This window comes from Salvelinus namaycush, chromosome 21 (assembly GCF_016432855.1).
Source record: "Salvelinus namaycush isolate Seneca chromosome 21, SaNama_1.0, whole genome shotgun sequence".
In the NCBI taxonomy this organism is placed as follows: domain Eukaryota; kingdom Metazoa; phylum Chordata; class Actinopteri; order Salmoniformes; family Salmonidae; genus Salvelinus; species Salvelinus namaycush.
The window spans coordinates 46,067,625-46,084,773 of NC_052327.1; the positions used below are offsets into that span (position 1 = coordinate 46,067,625).

General features: G+C 48.4%; 1 protein-coding gene across 1 annotated transcript; it reads left to right on the forward strand.

The window, feature by feature from the left end:
• Positions 1-7,264: 7,264 nt before the first annotated feature.
• Positions 7,265-11,557, forward strand: LOC120066421 (teashirt homolog 3-like). Its single transcript, XM_039017784.1, has one exon. The coding sequence runs from the start codon at positions 7,273-7,275 to the stop codon at positions 10,555-10,557; it is 3,285 nt and encodes a 1,094-aa protein (XP_038873712.1). The 5' UTR covers positions 7,265-7,272; the 3' UTR covers positions 10,558-11,557.
• Positions 11,558-17,149: the final 5,592 nt, after the last annotated feature.

Here is a 17,149-nt window from a genome sequence, read left to right on the forward strand (position 1 = left end):
GGAATAAAGACATTTCAATGAGTATAATACTCTCCTCCTTTTCCCAGTAATCTCAGGACAGTTTAACAGAACCATACAAGGCTGTTGTATGAAAGTATTCCCCTCTTTTAAAGCCTCTACTCAGTCGACTGCTGGGAAACGAGCTAGTGGAAGTCAGTGGCTTGTGGTTGTGTGATTGAGGCAGAAGTGATTTCCTGCCTGGAGGTTCTAAGTGTTTTAAGGCATCTTCCTGTCAGTAAGCCCCCCCCTGCCGAGGGGCTGTGTTGCATTAAAGGTGAGAGGTCCCAGTTAAAGAACACATCAGGAATAAGAAACTACTCCGCCGTGTAGTGAGGCCTCGTTTAACTCTCTGCGCTCTCAGTACCCTCCCTGTGATCTAGCTATGATCATAACTCTACTGTAGAGTGTTGTTCCTTACCACCTCAGGATCCTCGAAAGATTTTTCCTTTTAAATATATATATTTTTTTCACACCTACCTCTTTTTCCAGTTACCCTGAAAGCAGTATATGGGCCAGAATAGATTAATCTACAGTTTGGATTTGTTTAAATAGCCACTCCTAACTCGAGCTAGCATTAGCCAATTATAACTGGACAACCCTAGCCTCCTTGCTATGGAGCTGTTATTGTTATGTGGTACAGTTGCAGAACGAGAGCATTTAGTGATGGCATCCCTTTCCTATGAATATTCATGACCCACATTTTGCTGCGGTGCTAGATGATGGTCTGCAGCTTTAGGCTAGGCGGTGGTTGGACCACCAATGAATATAATACTCCTCCTTCTCCCTTCTCTCCCACATTTCAGCTGCTCTCTGCTCAGCTCCTGTAGCTAGCTGTAAGCTGTTACAGTATGTCATGAAGTGGTTGTAGTGCAGACTTGGGTAGTAGTGTCTTGATTACACATCCTGTTTACCCCGGTGTTGTGTGTGTGATTTGGCCCCCAGCTCTACTGTTTCCCCAGCTGTGTAGGATGACTGAGGAGGTTAGTTGTGGAGGGAGCAGGGGACTGAGGGGCAACAGAGATCCTCCAACACCCATACCATTCTTAAAGGTTGATTCTTACAAATTGATAACTTCAGTTTGCATGTTTTGTTTTCTTTCAACATCAAAACATCTGGTTGTAGACTAAATCGTGTCTTGCTTCCTTCTCTCGACAATCTTTCCAGACTGTGACTATATGATTACTGATGATGAACTAGGGTGTGCCTCTTACTTTGAGACATCCTCTGCTTTGATTATACCATCTACCGTCAGAGAGGGCCTGGTTTTGTTTCTTTTACTTTTGCTGTACCTTTTTATCCCATGTTTCTGCAGCATTTCTATCAAATGATCTATCCTTCCGCGTCTGCGGCCCTAATGTTTATGAAATTGATACTCCACAGGAATGCCGTGAGCATGCCAAAGATGTCACTGTCTTTTCTCATCGCCTATATGTGTGTGTGTTGCAACCAACGACAGACTATATTTGTAGGGTTGAGTTTGTGTTCGTGCAGGATGTGTTTCTCTACATGTGAAAGATTCCTGTGTGTGTGTGTGTCTGTCTGTCTTCTGGTCTTGCTATTTCTGTGTTCTGGTCTTGCTATTTCTGTGTGAAGCGTGACTGAGACGTGAAACTGCCTCCCACACTAAGTCCAAAGTGCAGCGTTTGGCAGATTTAATCATGATAAAGCCCACACAACCACTATTAGCAAATACACCACCCAGATACTTTACACTCTTAGAAAAAACAGGTGTTAGCTAGAACCATAAAGGGTTCCTCAGATGACAAAGCTTCCATGTAGAACCCTACCCCACCACAAATAACCTTTTAAGAGCCCATGAGAGTGTAGCTATCTTAATTATCCATCCAGGTGTATTCTTATTTCTTAATAATCCATTCTGTTTCTCAGAATGAACCCACAAAACCCATCATATTTTATTAGCGTGATAAATCACCTCTGTTGTCAGTCAAGCCAGGGAGAATAATTGGATGGTGGTTGTCACCCACAGTGATGGATGATCAGTCATTGGGGATCAAATTAACAGATAGTGCTCAGATGTAATGGCTGTTTGGCATTTTAAATTGCCTGGGACCGTTGACTGCTGGTCGGCCATTTTTGTTTTGTTTTTGCGAGACCCTTTTGGCCACCTTTTAGTCTTGCGTTCTCTGGCTGTCTAGACTTCACACTAATGAACAGTAACCTACAGTAAGTTGTATGTGTCTGTATTTAAATAGCCAGAAAAGCTATTTATTTTTTTTTAAATGTAAGGACCTTGAAATTCTGATCCCTTTTTTATTTTTATGCAACAGTAAGAAAGAATGGCTAGATGACTGGCTCACTTTCACCAAAAGTGGTCATATAAAGATAGAACAGAGATTTGAAGAAATATGTGAGATATGTTCATGATAGGTCAAGACTATAAGAGCGACTTAAGGACTCGTTCAACCTGCCTGCTAATGCCAGAGTCATAACCTCCGTGATTAAACCTGACATCTGTGACCAGCTGCTCTGGATACAAACATTTTACATAGCTACCTCATCCTGACTGTATTTCCTCCTTCAAATGAGACACTCGCACAAACACCATCCGGAAGAGGAGAGGGAAAAAACAACGGCCGAGATATCTTCCCTGCCGGTTTGCCTGCCGAGCGGTGAGCGATTTACCTCCTCCTTTCACATTATCATAATTGTGTCCAGGACATGGGAGGCCAAGGAAGTGATCATGTAATTTTATTTACAGCCTGTTTGGCTCTCTTTACGAGCGCTGTGCCAGGCCCTGCCAGGCACACAGCGCCTGGTGACATCTTTTGATCAGAGCTGTCGCAGGCGATCAGCAGAGACTGGCAGTTAATGGATACCCAGTGACAAACCAAATCTACGGGCAGGATGGGAGACTAGGCCACACCTGTCAGGTCCCCATTAGACTGGCCCTCTCAGTGGGGCTGCCTGCCTGCTGACACCCACCACCCCCAGGGCCCACATCAGACCAGCACCACCCGCTTCCCGCCCTGAGATTGGCTGTTAGCACTGGAAATGGGAGTTATTCCAGCAATTACTTTTTTGTTTAAACGGGATGTTTTTGTGTGTAGGGGATGTGGGATTTGAAGTGGTTGGTTGGGTGGGCTGGTGGTTGGGTGGTTTGGTTGGTGGGTGGGTGGGCTGGTGGTTGGTTGGGTGGATAGATGGGCTGGTGGTTGGTTGGATGGGCAGTTGTGTGGGTGGGCTGGTTGGTTGGTTGGGTGGGTGGGCTGGTGGTTGGTTGGATGGGCAGTTGTGGGTGGGCTGGTTGGTTGGTTGGAGGGATGGATGGATAGATGGGCTGGTGGTTGGTTTGATGGATAGATGGGCTGGTGGTTGGTTGGATGGATAGATGGGCTGGTGGTTGGTTGGATGGATAGATGGGCTGGTGGTTGGTTGGATGGGCAGTTGTGTGGGTGGGCTGGTTGGTTGGTTGGGTGGGTGGGCTGGTGGTTGGTTGGATGGGCAGTTGTGTGGGTGGGCTGGTTGGTTGGTTGGAGGGATGGATGGATGGATATATGGGCTGGTGGTTGGTTGGATGGATAGATGGGCTGGTGGTTGGTTGGATGGATAGATGGGCTGGTGGTTGGATGGATGGATGGATAGATGGGCTGGTGGTTGGTTGGATGGGTGGGCTGGTTGGTTGGTTGGGTGGGCTGATGGTTGGAGGGATGGATAGATGGGCTGGTGGTTGGATGGATAGATAGATGGGCTGGTGGTTGGATGGATGGATAGATGGGCTGGTGGTTGGTTGGATGGATAGATGGGCTGGTGGTTGGTTGGATGGATAGATGGGCTGGTTGGGTGGGTGGGTGGGTGGGCTAGTGGTTGGGTGGGCTGATGGTTGGAGGGATGGATGCATAGATGGGCGGTTGGTTGGATGGATAGATGGGCTGTTGGTTGGTTGGATGGATAGATGGGCTGTTGGTTGGTTGGAGGGATGGATGGATGCATAGATGGGCTGTTGGTTGGTTGGATGGATAGATGGGCTGTTGGTTGGTTGGATGGATAGATGGGCTGTTGGTTGGTTGGATGGATAGATGGGCTGGTGGTTGGTTGGATGGATAGATGGGCTGGTGGTTGGTTGGGTGGGTGGGTTGGGTGGGTGGGCTGGTGGTTGGTTGGATGGTTGGGTGGGCTGATGGTTGGAGGGATGGATGGATAGATGGGCTGGTGGTTGGATGGATGGATAGATGGGCTGGTGGTTGGTTGGATGGGTGGGCTGGTTGGTTGGTTGGGTGGGCTGATGGTTGAAGGGATGGATAGATAGATGGGCTGGTGGTTGGATGGATGGATAGATGGGCTGGTGGTTGGATGGATGGATAGATGGGCTGTTGGTTGGTTGGATGGATGGATAGATGGGCTGGTGGTTGGATGGATGGATAGATGGGCTGTTGGTTGGTTGGATGGATGGATAGATGGGCTGTTGGTTGGATGGATAGATGGGCTGTTGGTTGGTTGGAGGGATGGATGGATAGATGGGCTGGTGGTTGGTTGGATGGATAGATGGGCTGGTGGTTGGTTGGATGGATAGATGGGCTGTTGGTTGGTTGGATGGATAGATGGGCTGGAGGGTGGGTGGGCTGGTGGTTGGTTGGATGGATGGTTGGGTGGGCTGATGGTTGGAGGGATGGATGGATAGATGGGCTGTTGGTTGGTTGGATGGATGGATAGATGGGCTGTTGGTTGGATGGATAGATGGGCTGTTGGTTGGTTGGTTGGATGGATGGATGGATGGATGGATAGATGGGCTGGTGGTTGGATGGATGGATGGATGGATGGATGGATGAATGAGGATGGGAGGGGGCACTGAGAGAGTGGTCTGTGTCCCCTGTGATTTGTCAGGGCCAGGCACCCATCTCACACGCACACACACACACACACACACACACTAACAAGTCACCTGTCTAAGGTGAGCTGAAGGCACACACATGCAACCTCACACTCTTCTTCCCTACGTCTTTCTCCCTCCCTCTCTTTCTCTCTGAGGAAATGTCTCTGATGTTCTGATACTGGATGGATGGAGTGTGTGTGTGTGTGAGATGGGTGCCTGGCCCTGGTGGTTGGTTGGATGTTTGGGCTGGTGGTTGGTTGGGCTGGTGGTTGGATGGATGGTTGGGCTGGGCTGGTGGTTGGTTGGGCTGGTGGTTGGTTGGATGGTTGGGCTGGTGGTTGGGTTGGGTGGTTGGTTGGGCTGGTGGTTGGTTGGATGCTTGGGCTGGTGGTTGGTTGGATGCTTGGGCTGGTGGTTGGGTTGGTTTGGTGGTTGGATGGATGGATGGTTGGGCTGGTGTTTGGTTGGGCTGGTGGGTGGGGGGTTGGTTGGGTTGGATGGGTGGGTGGGTGCGCTGTTGGATGGGTGGGGTAGTTGGCTGGGTGGGTGTGCTGGTGATTGGTGGACTGGTTGGGGTGATGGATGGATGTTTGGGCTGGTGGTTGGATGGATGGTTGGGCTGGTGGTTGGATGGATGGTTGGGCTGGTGGTTGGGCTGATGGATTGGCTGGTGGTTGGATGGATGGTTGGGCTGGTGGTTGGATGGATGGTTGGGCTGGTGGTTGGATGGATGGATGGATGGTTGTGTGGATGGATGGATGGTTGGGATGGTGGTTGGTTGGGCTGGTGGATGGATGGGTGGGTGCGCTGTTGGATGGGTGGGGTGTGCTGGTGGTGGGTTGGATGGTGGATCAGTGTGTGCAGAGCCAGTATGCTCATCTGCATCTATATCTGTCATAAGTATACAAGATGTTCCAAGTATCTTTGCTCATTGTTTTGGAGATTTAGTTTTTTGGGGTGGGGGAGTTGAGTCCAGAATGAAGTGGACAGAAAGGGAAGGGGCAGAGGGAGGAGGCTGGTGACGCGGCCTTCACTAAGACATTTGTGCCACTTAGCTGTGATGGTGTGTGGGGACCCGGGTGGGGGACAGTCTGTCACTACAGGGGACCATCTCTGAGGACGGGAGGAGGGCACTGAGGGAGGGGTCGGTGTCTGTGTCCCCTGTGATCTGTCAGGGCCAGGCACCCATCACACACACTAACATGTCACCTGTCTAAGGTGAGCTGAAGGCACACACATGCAAAGTGACTGGTCGCTTATGTGTTGCCGCTGTCTCCTCCTCAACCTCACACTTTTCCTCCCTCCGTCTTTCTCCCTCCCTCTCTTTCTCTCTGAGGAAATGTCTCTGATGTCCTGATACTGTGTTTGCCTAACACCAGCACCTGTTAGGGACATACAGGGAGACTGCTACAAAAACCATTCCTGCCCTGTCTGCAATACTCATAATCCACATCACTCTTGATAATCTGTTGTGACTGACTTCAATCTAGATTGGACCCACTTTATTTTAAGGGTCCATAATAAAACATTTATAAGGCATTTACAAACAGTGTACACACCATTTAATAATCATTACTCCCACATTTGTAAATGTTAGTAAGATAGTTATTCACACGTGTGTATGTAGGAATGACAGGAATGTCTACCAATGGCATGCCCATTTTTTTTGTGAGAAATTACAGTGGTCATTCAAAACATTTATTAACCATAAATGGCACTCACTTTAGGGACTGCAAAAATGCTTTACTAATGATTAGTAATTAGTTTCTTAATGTGAGAGTAATTATGAACAAATAGTGAACACAATTCATAAATGCTTTTAAATGGTTTATTGTGGACCCTAAAAATAGTGTAACCATATAGCCTTATCGTCATAAATCCGGCTTCCCTTTTTTAGTAATGAGTGAAACGTCCTTGTTAATGTGGATGGCATGTGCATGTAAGGAGACAGAGGCGACAGACATATTAACTGACAGATGGAGGTTGATCCAACTCATTTATTACCCCAGAGGAGAATGCCACGGCGCGATTGGGCTTCATTCATTTCAGATTCAGCTTTCATTTCAATCTGTTGCGCCCTGAGAAATAAAATTGCACATTATGTTTTTGCCAAGATTAGTTTTTTCCCCGCCATAAACAAAGTACAGGGGAGAGGAGCATCAGTAAGTTATACATGTGGCTGGGGTAGTATATAAACACTGGCTTGCCTTTGGAGGAAAATAACACCTTAACGGTTGATGAGGTGAAATGGGATGACTGTCATTTCTCAACTTGGCTTTAACTCGGATCCCTCACAGATGGCTCATTTATTCCTGCGAGACCTCAGGCACCCGTAGAAGATAAACTTTCTCTACAGTAGTTCTACTAACACACTGTGTTCACTGGCCTTAATATAATTCGCTCTCTTTTCTGTTTTCCCTCCAGCCTACTCTCCAGAGGAGATGAAGGAGGAGGTGGAAGGAGAGGATGTGGACTTTCCAGAGGAGGGAGAGAGCTCAGAAAATGACCTTCTCACCAAAGAGCCACTGGGTGACCAGGACTCCATTGCTGGGGCTGAGCTCTCTGCTCAGGAGATGGACAGTGAATCACACGTGAGCGAGGCCAGCGACCCCCTGTCAGACTTTGAGACCGCCTCGGTCAAATCTGAGGGGCCTGTCAAAGAGCCTCTGAACGGCGCTGGGGTGAGGATAGGGACCCCCTCGGGCCTGGACACTCCCTTGGCGCAGGACACCCTGGAACAGATGAAGGCAATCTACTCCAGCTTCCTGACAAACTCCTATTGGTCACCCCTGAACTTCAACTCAACCCTGACACAGACACCGACACCCGTGGAGAAGCCACCGCGGACTAGCAGCACTAGCAGTAGCTGCAGCAGCAGTAGTTATGACTGGCACCAGTCCGCAGTGGCTAAATCCCTGCAGCAGCAGGCCTCTCAGAGCCTCCACAACCCTCCTCCCTCAGAGCCCAGTATCTTCAGCACAGTGCAGCTCCACAGGCAGAACCCCAGACTGTACGGCAACATCTTCACCGGGGCCAGCAAGTTTCGCTGCAAGGGTTGTAGCGCTGCTTACGACACCCTGGTGGACCTCACTGTGCACATGAATGATACGGGTCACTACCGCGATGACAACCACGATAGGGGAGCCAATGGGGCCAAGGGGCGCTGGTCCAAGCCTCGCAAGCGCTCCCTGCTGGAGATGGAGGGCAAGGAGGATGCCGCGAAGGTGCTGAAGTGCATGTACTGTGGCCACTCCTTCGAGTCCCTGCAGGACCTGAGCGTTCACATGATCAAGACCAAACACTACCAGAAAGTGCCTCTGAAGGAACCCATGGCCACTGTGGCAGCCAAAATGATCTCAAGGAAGAGAGGCCCACTCTCTGGGAGCCTGGACCTCCCTGGCTCCCCACGCTCAAGAGAGGTGACCCCCAAACCCAAAGCCTTCCTAGGTAGTGACCACAACATCCCATCCAACAAGGCTTCCAACCCATACATCACTCCCAACAACCGCTTTGGCCACCAGAACGGCGCCAGCTATGCATGGCAGTTCGAATCTCGCAAGTCCCAGATCCTCAAGTGCATGGAGTGCGGGAGTTCCCACAATACACTGCAGGAGCTGACTGCCCACATGATGGTGACGGGTCACTTCCTCCGGGTCACCAACGGCAACCCCCCTAGTAAGAGAGGTAGGCCAGGCCCAGAGGCCATGTCACCCAGCCCTGTACAGGCCACGCCCCCCAATGAGGAGCAGGTTCAATCTATCCCATTAGCTCCTTCTACATTCTCCCCTCCTCCACCCTCTGCCGTATCACCTCCGGCTATCTCCCCTCCTCTCAAAGACATTAAGAAAGAGGAGATGGAGGAAGAGTTTACCCAGGACATGGTCAGCCATGACAAGCAGGTGTTGAACGGGGACGATGATGATGAGGTGGAGAAGTTTGACATCTCCACCAAGTATAACTATCTGACTGAGGAGGACCTGAAAGAGAGCCCCAAGGGCGGCTTCAACATCCTCAAGTCCCTGGAGAACACCGTGACATCAGCGATCAACAAAGCCCAGAGTGGTAACCCCAGCTGGGGGGGATACCCCAGTATCCACGCTGCCTATCAGTTCCCCAACTCCCTGAAAATGCCCCAAGGTAGCCCTGAGAAGAGCTCCCCTGTCAAGTACCTGTTCACTGGAGGGGAGGGGGGGCTTTCCTCCCTCAGCAAGTCCCAGTCCCTGATCTCCCCACCCGATAGTCAGAGCTCTGCCCTACCCCACCTCAACAACTTCCAGGCCATGGAGGAGCTGGTGAAGAAGGTGACGGAGAAAGTGGCAAAAGTGGAGAGGAGGGTAAAGAGCGAGGTGTCCCCCAAGAAAGAGGTGAACCTCTCACCCTGTAGCAGTGAGGGGTGGGAATCCACTGGAGCAGACTCACCCCGAGAGTGGAGGTCTGTGACCCTGGCTAGCAGCGACAGAGATAGCCATAGCGACAGGGTCTCACCGTCCGAGAGAGAGCGCATGAGAGAAATGGTCCAATCACCTTTCTCTGCTTTGAGCTGCAGCACAGCCTTCATAACAGGCCACGCCCCTCTGGAGCAGCCCTTTGTTAACCCTTTAAGTGCCCTTCAGTCTGTGATGAATATCCACCTGGGGAAAGCAGCCAAGCCCACCCTGCCCAGCCAGGACCCTCTCAGTCTGCTGTCCAGGCTGAGCCAGAGTATGGCCGAGAGGGCTGCCGTGGCCGCTCCCCCCACGCACAACAAAAAACACCCAGTGCCCGTGGCTCGTAGTAGTGTCTGTCAGTCCAGTGATGACCAGCCCATGGACCTGACCAAAGGGAAGAGTGATCGAGGTGGCTCTATTGGCTCTGCTCCTCTGACTCCTTCCTCAACAGCCTCCTCCATCTCCCCTTCCTCAATGGTGACCCCTGCTAAAATGACCGTGGTCTCTCCCTTCACATCCAGCAGCCCTCACCATGAAAATGCCCTGTCGGACATCTCCGACATGTTGAGGAACCTGACACAATCAGCACACCACATCTCCATGCCCCCCTCACGGACCAGGATCACGGAGCGGGTCACAGACATGGGGGGCTCCACCACCGCAGAGGATGCTGAGGGGTCCATGGCCAATAAAAGGAAGGGGCGTCAGTCTAACTGGAACCCCCAGCACCTGATCCTCCTGCAGGCCCAGTTCTCCTCCAGCCTCAGGCAGACGTCCGAGGGGAAGTACATCATGTCTGACCTGAGCCCCCAGGAGAGGATGCACGTGTCCCGTTTCACTGGCCTTTCCATGACCACCATCAGCCACTGGCTGGCCAATGTCAAGTACCAGCTGAGGAGGACTGGCCGGACCAAGTTCCTCAAGAACCTGGACTCGGGCCACCCAGTGTTCTTCTGCAGCGAGTGTGCTTCACAGATCCGGACCCCCACTGCCTACATTTGCCACCTGGAGGCCCACCTGGGCTTCAGACTGAAGGACCTGGCCAAGCTCTCCCTCAAACAGACCCTGAGGGACTCCTTGAAAGGTGGGTCTGATAAACTTCCCCAACCGGACCCCTTCCTCCTCTCTTCTCCACCATCCTCCCAGTCACTGGAGGAGGGCAGTGCGACTGTGTACCGGTGCCAGCTGTGTATCCGTAAGTTTGCCAGTAAGCATGCCATCAAGCTCCACCTCAGCAAGAGCCATGGGATGTCCCCGGAGGACCATCTGCTGTATGTCTCTGAGATAGAGAAACACTAGAAGTAGAATTGACATTACATTATAGAAACACTTGAGTGCTGCCAGCATTGGACATACTGGAATATACGCTGTAAAAAAAAAAAAATGTAATTGAGAATTTACAAAGGAAAAAAGAAAACAAATGAAGTGTGTGACAAAAATGCACAATGATGCCATTAACTACTGTTAAGTGTCAGCACATGGTATTTACTTCCATGGCCTTTGCTTGTCTGTATTTTTCTCTATTTCAAAAGACATTAATTTCATATGTTGAAGATATAGGTCATGAATATTCTGCTTTCAAAGGGATAGTTCGCTCAAATTGCAAAGTTACATGTTTCCTTACCTTTTACTGTAAGTTGTCTTGACCAGGAAAGACCTCGATACACACTTAGGATTTGTTTTCTTCGCTGAAGGTTAGGAAACATTAAAGCCATTTTGTGTTTTTGGTAAACTCTCCCTTTGGAAAGTATAGTAAGTTCAGATTTATGACAATGTATTTATTTGGTGAAGTTTATATACATTTATTGAACTGCATGTATGCATTGACAAGTTAACAGTTCAAAACAAGTTTGGTGCGTCAGTTTTTAGTTGGTCTATTTTTACTGTAAGATATCTGGCAAGAATGTGGGAGTGCTCTTTCTGAGAATTTGCCAAATGAATTGACAACATAGTAAGTAGTCTGTTACATCACATTTTATATGATTTTATATATAGTTTGTGTTGTCAGATCTGTCAAATCTGCCACATTGCTTATCATCAAGTCAGGGGACCTCAATCCAGGTCTATGTAAAAATGTACATACAGTATAAAGGCTTACCACTTGCTGTTATGCATACTTGTTATATTTCCTCATTTAAGAGGACTATGACTATCCACTGGTGCAGAGCCTTTGAAGAAGACTAACATGAATATGTTTTGCACAATAGTTTTCTAAATGTTATTTGATAAAACAAAATATATAAAATGGAACGTTGTTCATGCCCTGTTGCTTTTATTATTAAATTGACTTAAATTGCTTCACGCAACTGTTGTTTCTTCAAATATCACAAATGCTTTTTACACCTGAATTTATTCTCTTACACAGTCCCAAAACGCACTACAGAAACTAGAGTCTGCATCCACAACAACACTGTTAGTTACTGCAGGCAGAGCCTTCAGATCTGTGTAGTAGACTGTATTGTCTGCACAAGCCAACCAAGCTGTATGTGCGAGCTAAGAGCAGGGTGTGTTGCACCGAGGAGCCTGCCAGGTGGTGCGTGCTGCATGTAAACCACCAGATGTTCCTGAAACAAGCCACTGGAGGAGAGAGCAACAGCAGGCTGAGTGGGCTGATTACCACCAGGCGTCAATGCCATCATGAGGCAGCTAGGGGCACAGGAGCTGGGACATCACTGGTTAATGGTCATGGCAGACATACAGATGAACCTCACAGCCAGACTTACACTTAGCAGTTGCATCCCTAAACAGCTAGGACATGAAACAAACTCCTATTCTGTCTCATGAGGTACTGTAATTTACAACAGAGGCTTTAACTGCTAGGTCACACTGCATCCTTGAGGCTGTGAATATACACACACTGTTACCAAATTAATGCAGAGTTATTATGGTATCAAAACAATTTGTCACATGCGCAGAATACAACAGGTGTAGACCTTACCGTGAACCGCTTACTTACATTACAAAATTACATAACGAGGCTATATACAGGGGGTACCGGAACACAAGTCAATGTGCGGGGGTACAGTTTAGTTGAGGCAATTTGTAAAGTGACTGCATAGATAATAAACCGTGAGTAGCAGCAGTGTAAAAACAAAGGGGAGGGGTCAATGTAAATAGTCCGGGCGGCATTTGATAAATTGTTCAGCAGTGTTATGGCCTGGGGGTAGAAGCTGTTAAGGAGCCTTTTGGTCCTAGACTTGGCACTCCGGTACTGTTTGCTGTGCGGTAGGGTAGCAGAGAGAACAGTCTATGACTTGGGTGACTGGAGTGTTTGACAATTTTTGGGGCTTTCCTCAAATGCCTTTTGTATGATTTTTTTTATATATTTTTTAATTCCGATACAATGCTACATTGACAAGCCACAACATATTTCTTTATTGGTCTAAACTGAGTGATCTGGCTTTGAGTTGGCTTGGTTACTATGGTGAGTGATGCAGTTGCCCAGACTAACCCCCTGTTCTCTCTCCTCACTCAGAGGACAGTCTGCTCAAGCAGCACACCATTTACTCTTTTAAATCTCCTCTCGCTTCAGTTCCTCTCATCCGGGAACACATTCATTAACACACACTGTCCTGAACCTGTCTTCTCACACAAACTCATTACCGCCTCAGACTGCTCACGGCTCCGTCTCAGACGTTTGGAATATGTTGTGATAACGTTGCATGGGGACCTTGTGAGGAGTCACTTCAGACTAGCTGAGTAAAGCCTCTAGCTAATAAAGACTGACCATTGAAAGATGGGGCGTAACACGTCATTGATTATAGTATAGTTCAACTGACAACACTGTGGGGCAGAACATACGACCGAGGACATGAACATGTATACAGTATTCTGTGACTTAAAGGTATCGCCCTGAATCTAAGTGTTTGTTGCTAATGCCTTAGCAATTGATGGGTGAATGAATTGTATTGACTTCTTGGAGAACACGGCGAAGATAAGATAGTTGACACTATGGGGGTTAATGAGGGGCTTGAGGAGAAAGTCCTAAATTATTGGACTTCTGTTTGAATGAGCATTAATACAGACCGTTAGGTAGGCTAGGCAACTGCCTTAGCCCTTGAAAAGCGACATTTCAGGAGATGTCAGGAGATTGAGGAGAATGCTTCTAGATGGTTTTATATTGTAGAAAGTAATTCAGATGAGATGTCTCTTCTTTGTCTCGAGAATACCCGAGGAAAGGGATAGGCGATGCCACGCCTCACTGATCCCAAAACAAAGTCACTCAGCGTCGTGCAGGCGGGTGGAGAGATAGAGAGGGAGAAATGAGTCCCCTCTCCTCCTCCAGAGAGGCCCATCAGCTCTTGTCATCTCTCTAATGAATATCAGTTAAATTGCTCTGTGTGTATCTGACGAGTTAGGATGTCAATGTGATTTGTGTTCGTGTGGCCGACGGACAGGCCCAGACTAATGAAAGAAGAGCCCGGGCTGACAGTGTGATGAGCATCAGAGCCATCACACCAATCTGAACAGAGAGGCTGACTGACAGGGCAGACAGCTCAGTGTTTTAGGAAAACAAAATGGCTGCCATTGTTTCAGGTGGTTGATTTGGATCGAGCCATGGATACACTGCACCGGTCTCAAAATGCTAGTGATAGTGTAAAATAATTGGTGTATATTTCTGTATATATTCATGTCTAAATCCATAGAGATAAAACTATGTCTAAATCATTCTTGAAACCAATTACATTGTGGGCCATTGATTCAATGAATGTGTTGTTATTATCTGGGCCAAGTAACAATAAAATATTTATATCAGTCCCTTCAGGATTTTGCAGGGATCTTTTGTGATATTTGCAAGCAAAAATGCTTGATGTTACTGGGCAATTCTGACATTTTGCATGGCAATATGCAATGATTTTTTCCAATTCATCGCGAAAAGGCACTAACTGTAAATGTGAGGTGGTTGGTTGAAATTGCAAGCCCTCTGTTTGTATTGCGGTGATGGGTCCGTTTTATGTGTTAACATTGCGATGATTTTACTGTTTTATGCGGAAATAGTGCAGTGATTGGTCAAATTTGCAAGCTGTCACATAATATGGAGTGGATTGTTGGTTAAAAAAAAGGAGTCCTGGAGGGACTGATATAAATCACATGCGCCGTGAAATGCTGACTTACAAGCCCTTAACCAACAGAGCAGTTCAAGAAGAGTTAAGAAAATATTTACCAAGTAGACTAAAATAAAAAGTAATAATTAAAAGTAACACAATAAGAATAACAATAACGAGGCTATATACAGGGGGCACCAGTACTGAGTCAGTGGGCGGGGGTACAGGCTAGTTGAGGTAATCTGTACATGTAGGTGGGGGCGAAGTAACTATGCATAGGTAACAAACAAACAGCGAGTAGCAGCAGTGTACAAGAGGGAGGGGGGGGGGGGGTCAATGTTAATTGTCCGGTGGCTATTTTATGAATTGTTCAGCAGTCTTATGGCTTGGTGGTAGAAGCTGTTGAGGAGCCTTTTGGTCCTAGACTTGGCGCTCCGGTACCACTTGCCGTGCGGTAGCAGAGAGAACAGTCTATAACTTGGGTGACTGGAGTGTCTGACAATTTTATGGGCTTTCCTCTGACACCGCTTATTATATAGGTCCTGGATGGCAGGAAGCTTGGCCCCAGTGATGTACTGGGCCATTCAAACTACCCTCTGTAGCGCCTTACGGTCAGATGCCGAGCAGTTGCCATACCAGGTGGTGATGCAACCGGTCAGGATGCTCTCGATGGTGCAGCTGTTGAACCTTTTGAGGATCTGGGGACCCATGCCAAATCTTTTCAGTCTCCTGAGGAGCAAAAGGTTTTGTCGTGCCCTCTTCATGACTGTCTTGGTATGTTTGGACCATGATAGTTCGTTGGTGATGTGGACACCAAGGTACTTGAATCTCTTCGACCCACTACAGCCCCGTCGATGTTAATGGGGGCCTGTTTGGCCTGCTTTTTCCTGTAGTCCACGACCAGCTCCTTTGTCTTGCTCACATTGAGGGAGAGGTTGTTGTCCTGGCACCACACTGCCAGTTCTCTGACCTCCTCCCTATAGGCTGTCGGTGATCAGGCCTACCACTGTTTTGTCGTCAGCAAACTGAATGATGGTATTGGAGTTGTGTTTGGCCACGCAGTCGTAGGTGAACAGGGAATACAGGAGGGGACTAAATACACACCCCTGAGATGCCCCAGTGTTAAGGATCAGCGTGGCAGACGTGTTGTTGGCTACTCTTACCACTTGGGGGCGGCCCGTCAGGAAGTCCAGGATCCAGTTGCAGAGGGAGGTGTTTAGTCCCAGAGTCCTTAGCTTAGTGATGAGCTATAGTGGGCACTCTGGTGTTGAATGCTGAGCTGTAGTCAATGAACAGCATTCTCACATAGGTGTTCCTTTTGTCCAGGTGAGAAAGTGTGGAGTGCGATTGAGATTGCGTCATCTGTGGATCTGTTGGGGTGGTATGCAAATTGGAGTGGGTCTATGGTGTCCGGGAGGATGCTGTTGATGTGAGCCATGACCAGCCTTTCAAAGCACTTCATGGCTACCGACGTGAGTGCCACGGGGTGGTAATCATTTAGGCAGGTTACCTTCGCTTCCTTGGGCACAGGGACTATGGTGGTCTGCTTGAACCATGTAGGTATTACAGACTTGGTCAGAGGGAGGTTGAAAATGTCAGATAAGACACTTGCCAGTTGGTCCGTGCATGCTTTGAGTACACGTCCTGGTAATCCATCTGGCCAAGCGGCTTTGTGAATGTTGACCTGTTTAAAGGTTTTGTTCACATCGGCTACCGAGAGCATTATCACACAGTCATCCAGAACAGCAGGTGCTCACGTGCATGCTTCAGTGTTGCTTACCTCGAAGCGAGCATAAAAGGCTTTTAGCTCGTCTAGTAGGCTCTCGTCACTGGGCAGCTCGCGTCTGGATTTCCCTTTGTAGTCCGTAATAGTTTTCAAGCCCTGCCACATCCGACGAGCGTCAGAGCCGGTGTAGTACGATTCAATCTTAATCCTGTATTGACGCTTTGCTTGTTTGATGGTTAGTCTGAGGGCATAGTGGGATTTCTTATCAGCGTCCGGATTAGTCTCCCGCTCCTTGAAAGCGGCAGCTCTAGCCTTTAGCTCGATGCGAATGTTGCCTGTAATCCATGGCTTCTGGTTGGGATATGTACGTACAGTCACTGTGGGGACAACGCCGTCAATGCACTTATTGATGAAGCCGATGACTGAGGTGGTGTTCTCCTCAATGCCATTGGATGAATCCCGGAACATATTCCAGTCTGTGCTAGCAAAACAGTCCTGTAGAGTAGTCATCTGACAACTTCCGTATTGAGCGAGTCACTGCTACTTCCTGCTTTAGTTTTTGCTTGTAAGCAGGAATCAGGATAGAATTATGGTTAGATTTTCCAAATGGGCGGCGGGGGAGAGCTTTGTATACATCTCTGTGTGTGGAGTAAAGGTGGTCTAGGATTTCCCCCCCCCCCCCTGGTTGCACATGTGACACGCTGGTAAAAATGAGGTAAAACTGATTTAAGTTTGCCTGCATTAAAGTCCCTGGCTACTAGGAGCGCCACTTCTGGGTGAGCATTTTCTTCTTTTCTTATGGCCTTATAGAGTAGGTTGAGAGCGGTCTTAGTGCCAGCTTCGTTCTGTTGTGGTAAATAGACGGCTACAAATAATACAGATGAGAATTCTCTTGGTAGATAGTGTGGTCTACAGCTTATCATAAGGTACTCTACCTCAGGCGAGCAATACCTCGAGACTTCTTTAATATTAGACATCGCACACCAGCTGTTATTGACAAATAGACACACACCACCACCCCTCGTCTTACCAGAGGTAGCGTCTCTGTTCTGCCGGTGCATGGAAAATCTCGCTAGCTCTATATTGTCCGTATCTTCGTTCAGCCATGTCTCAAGGGAAC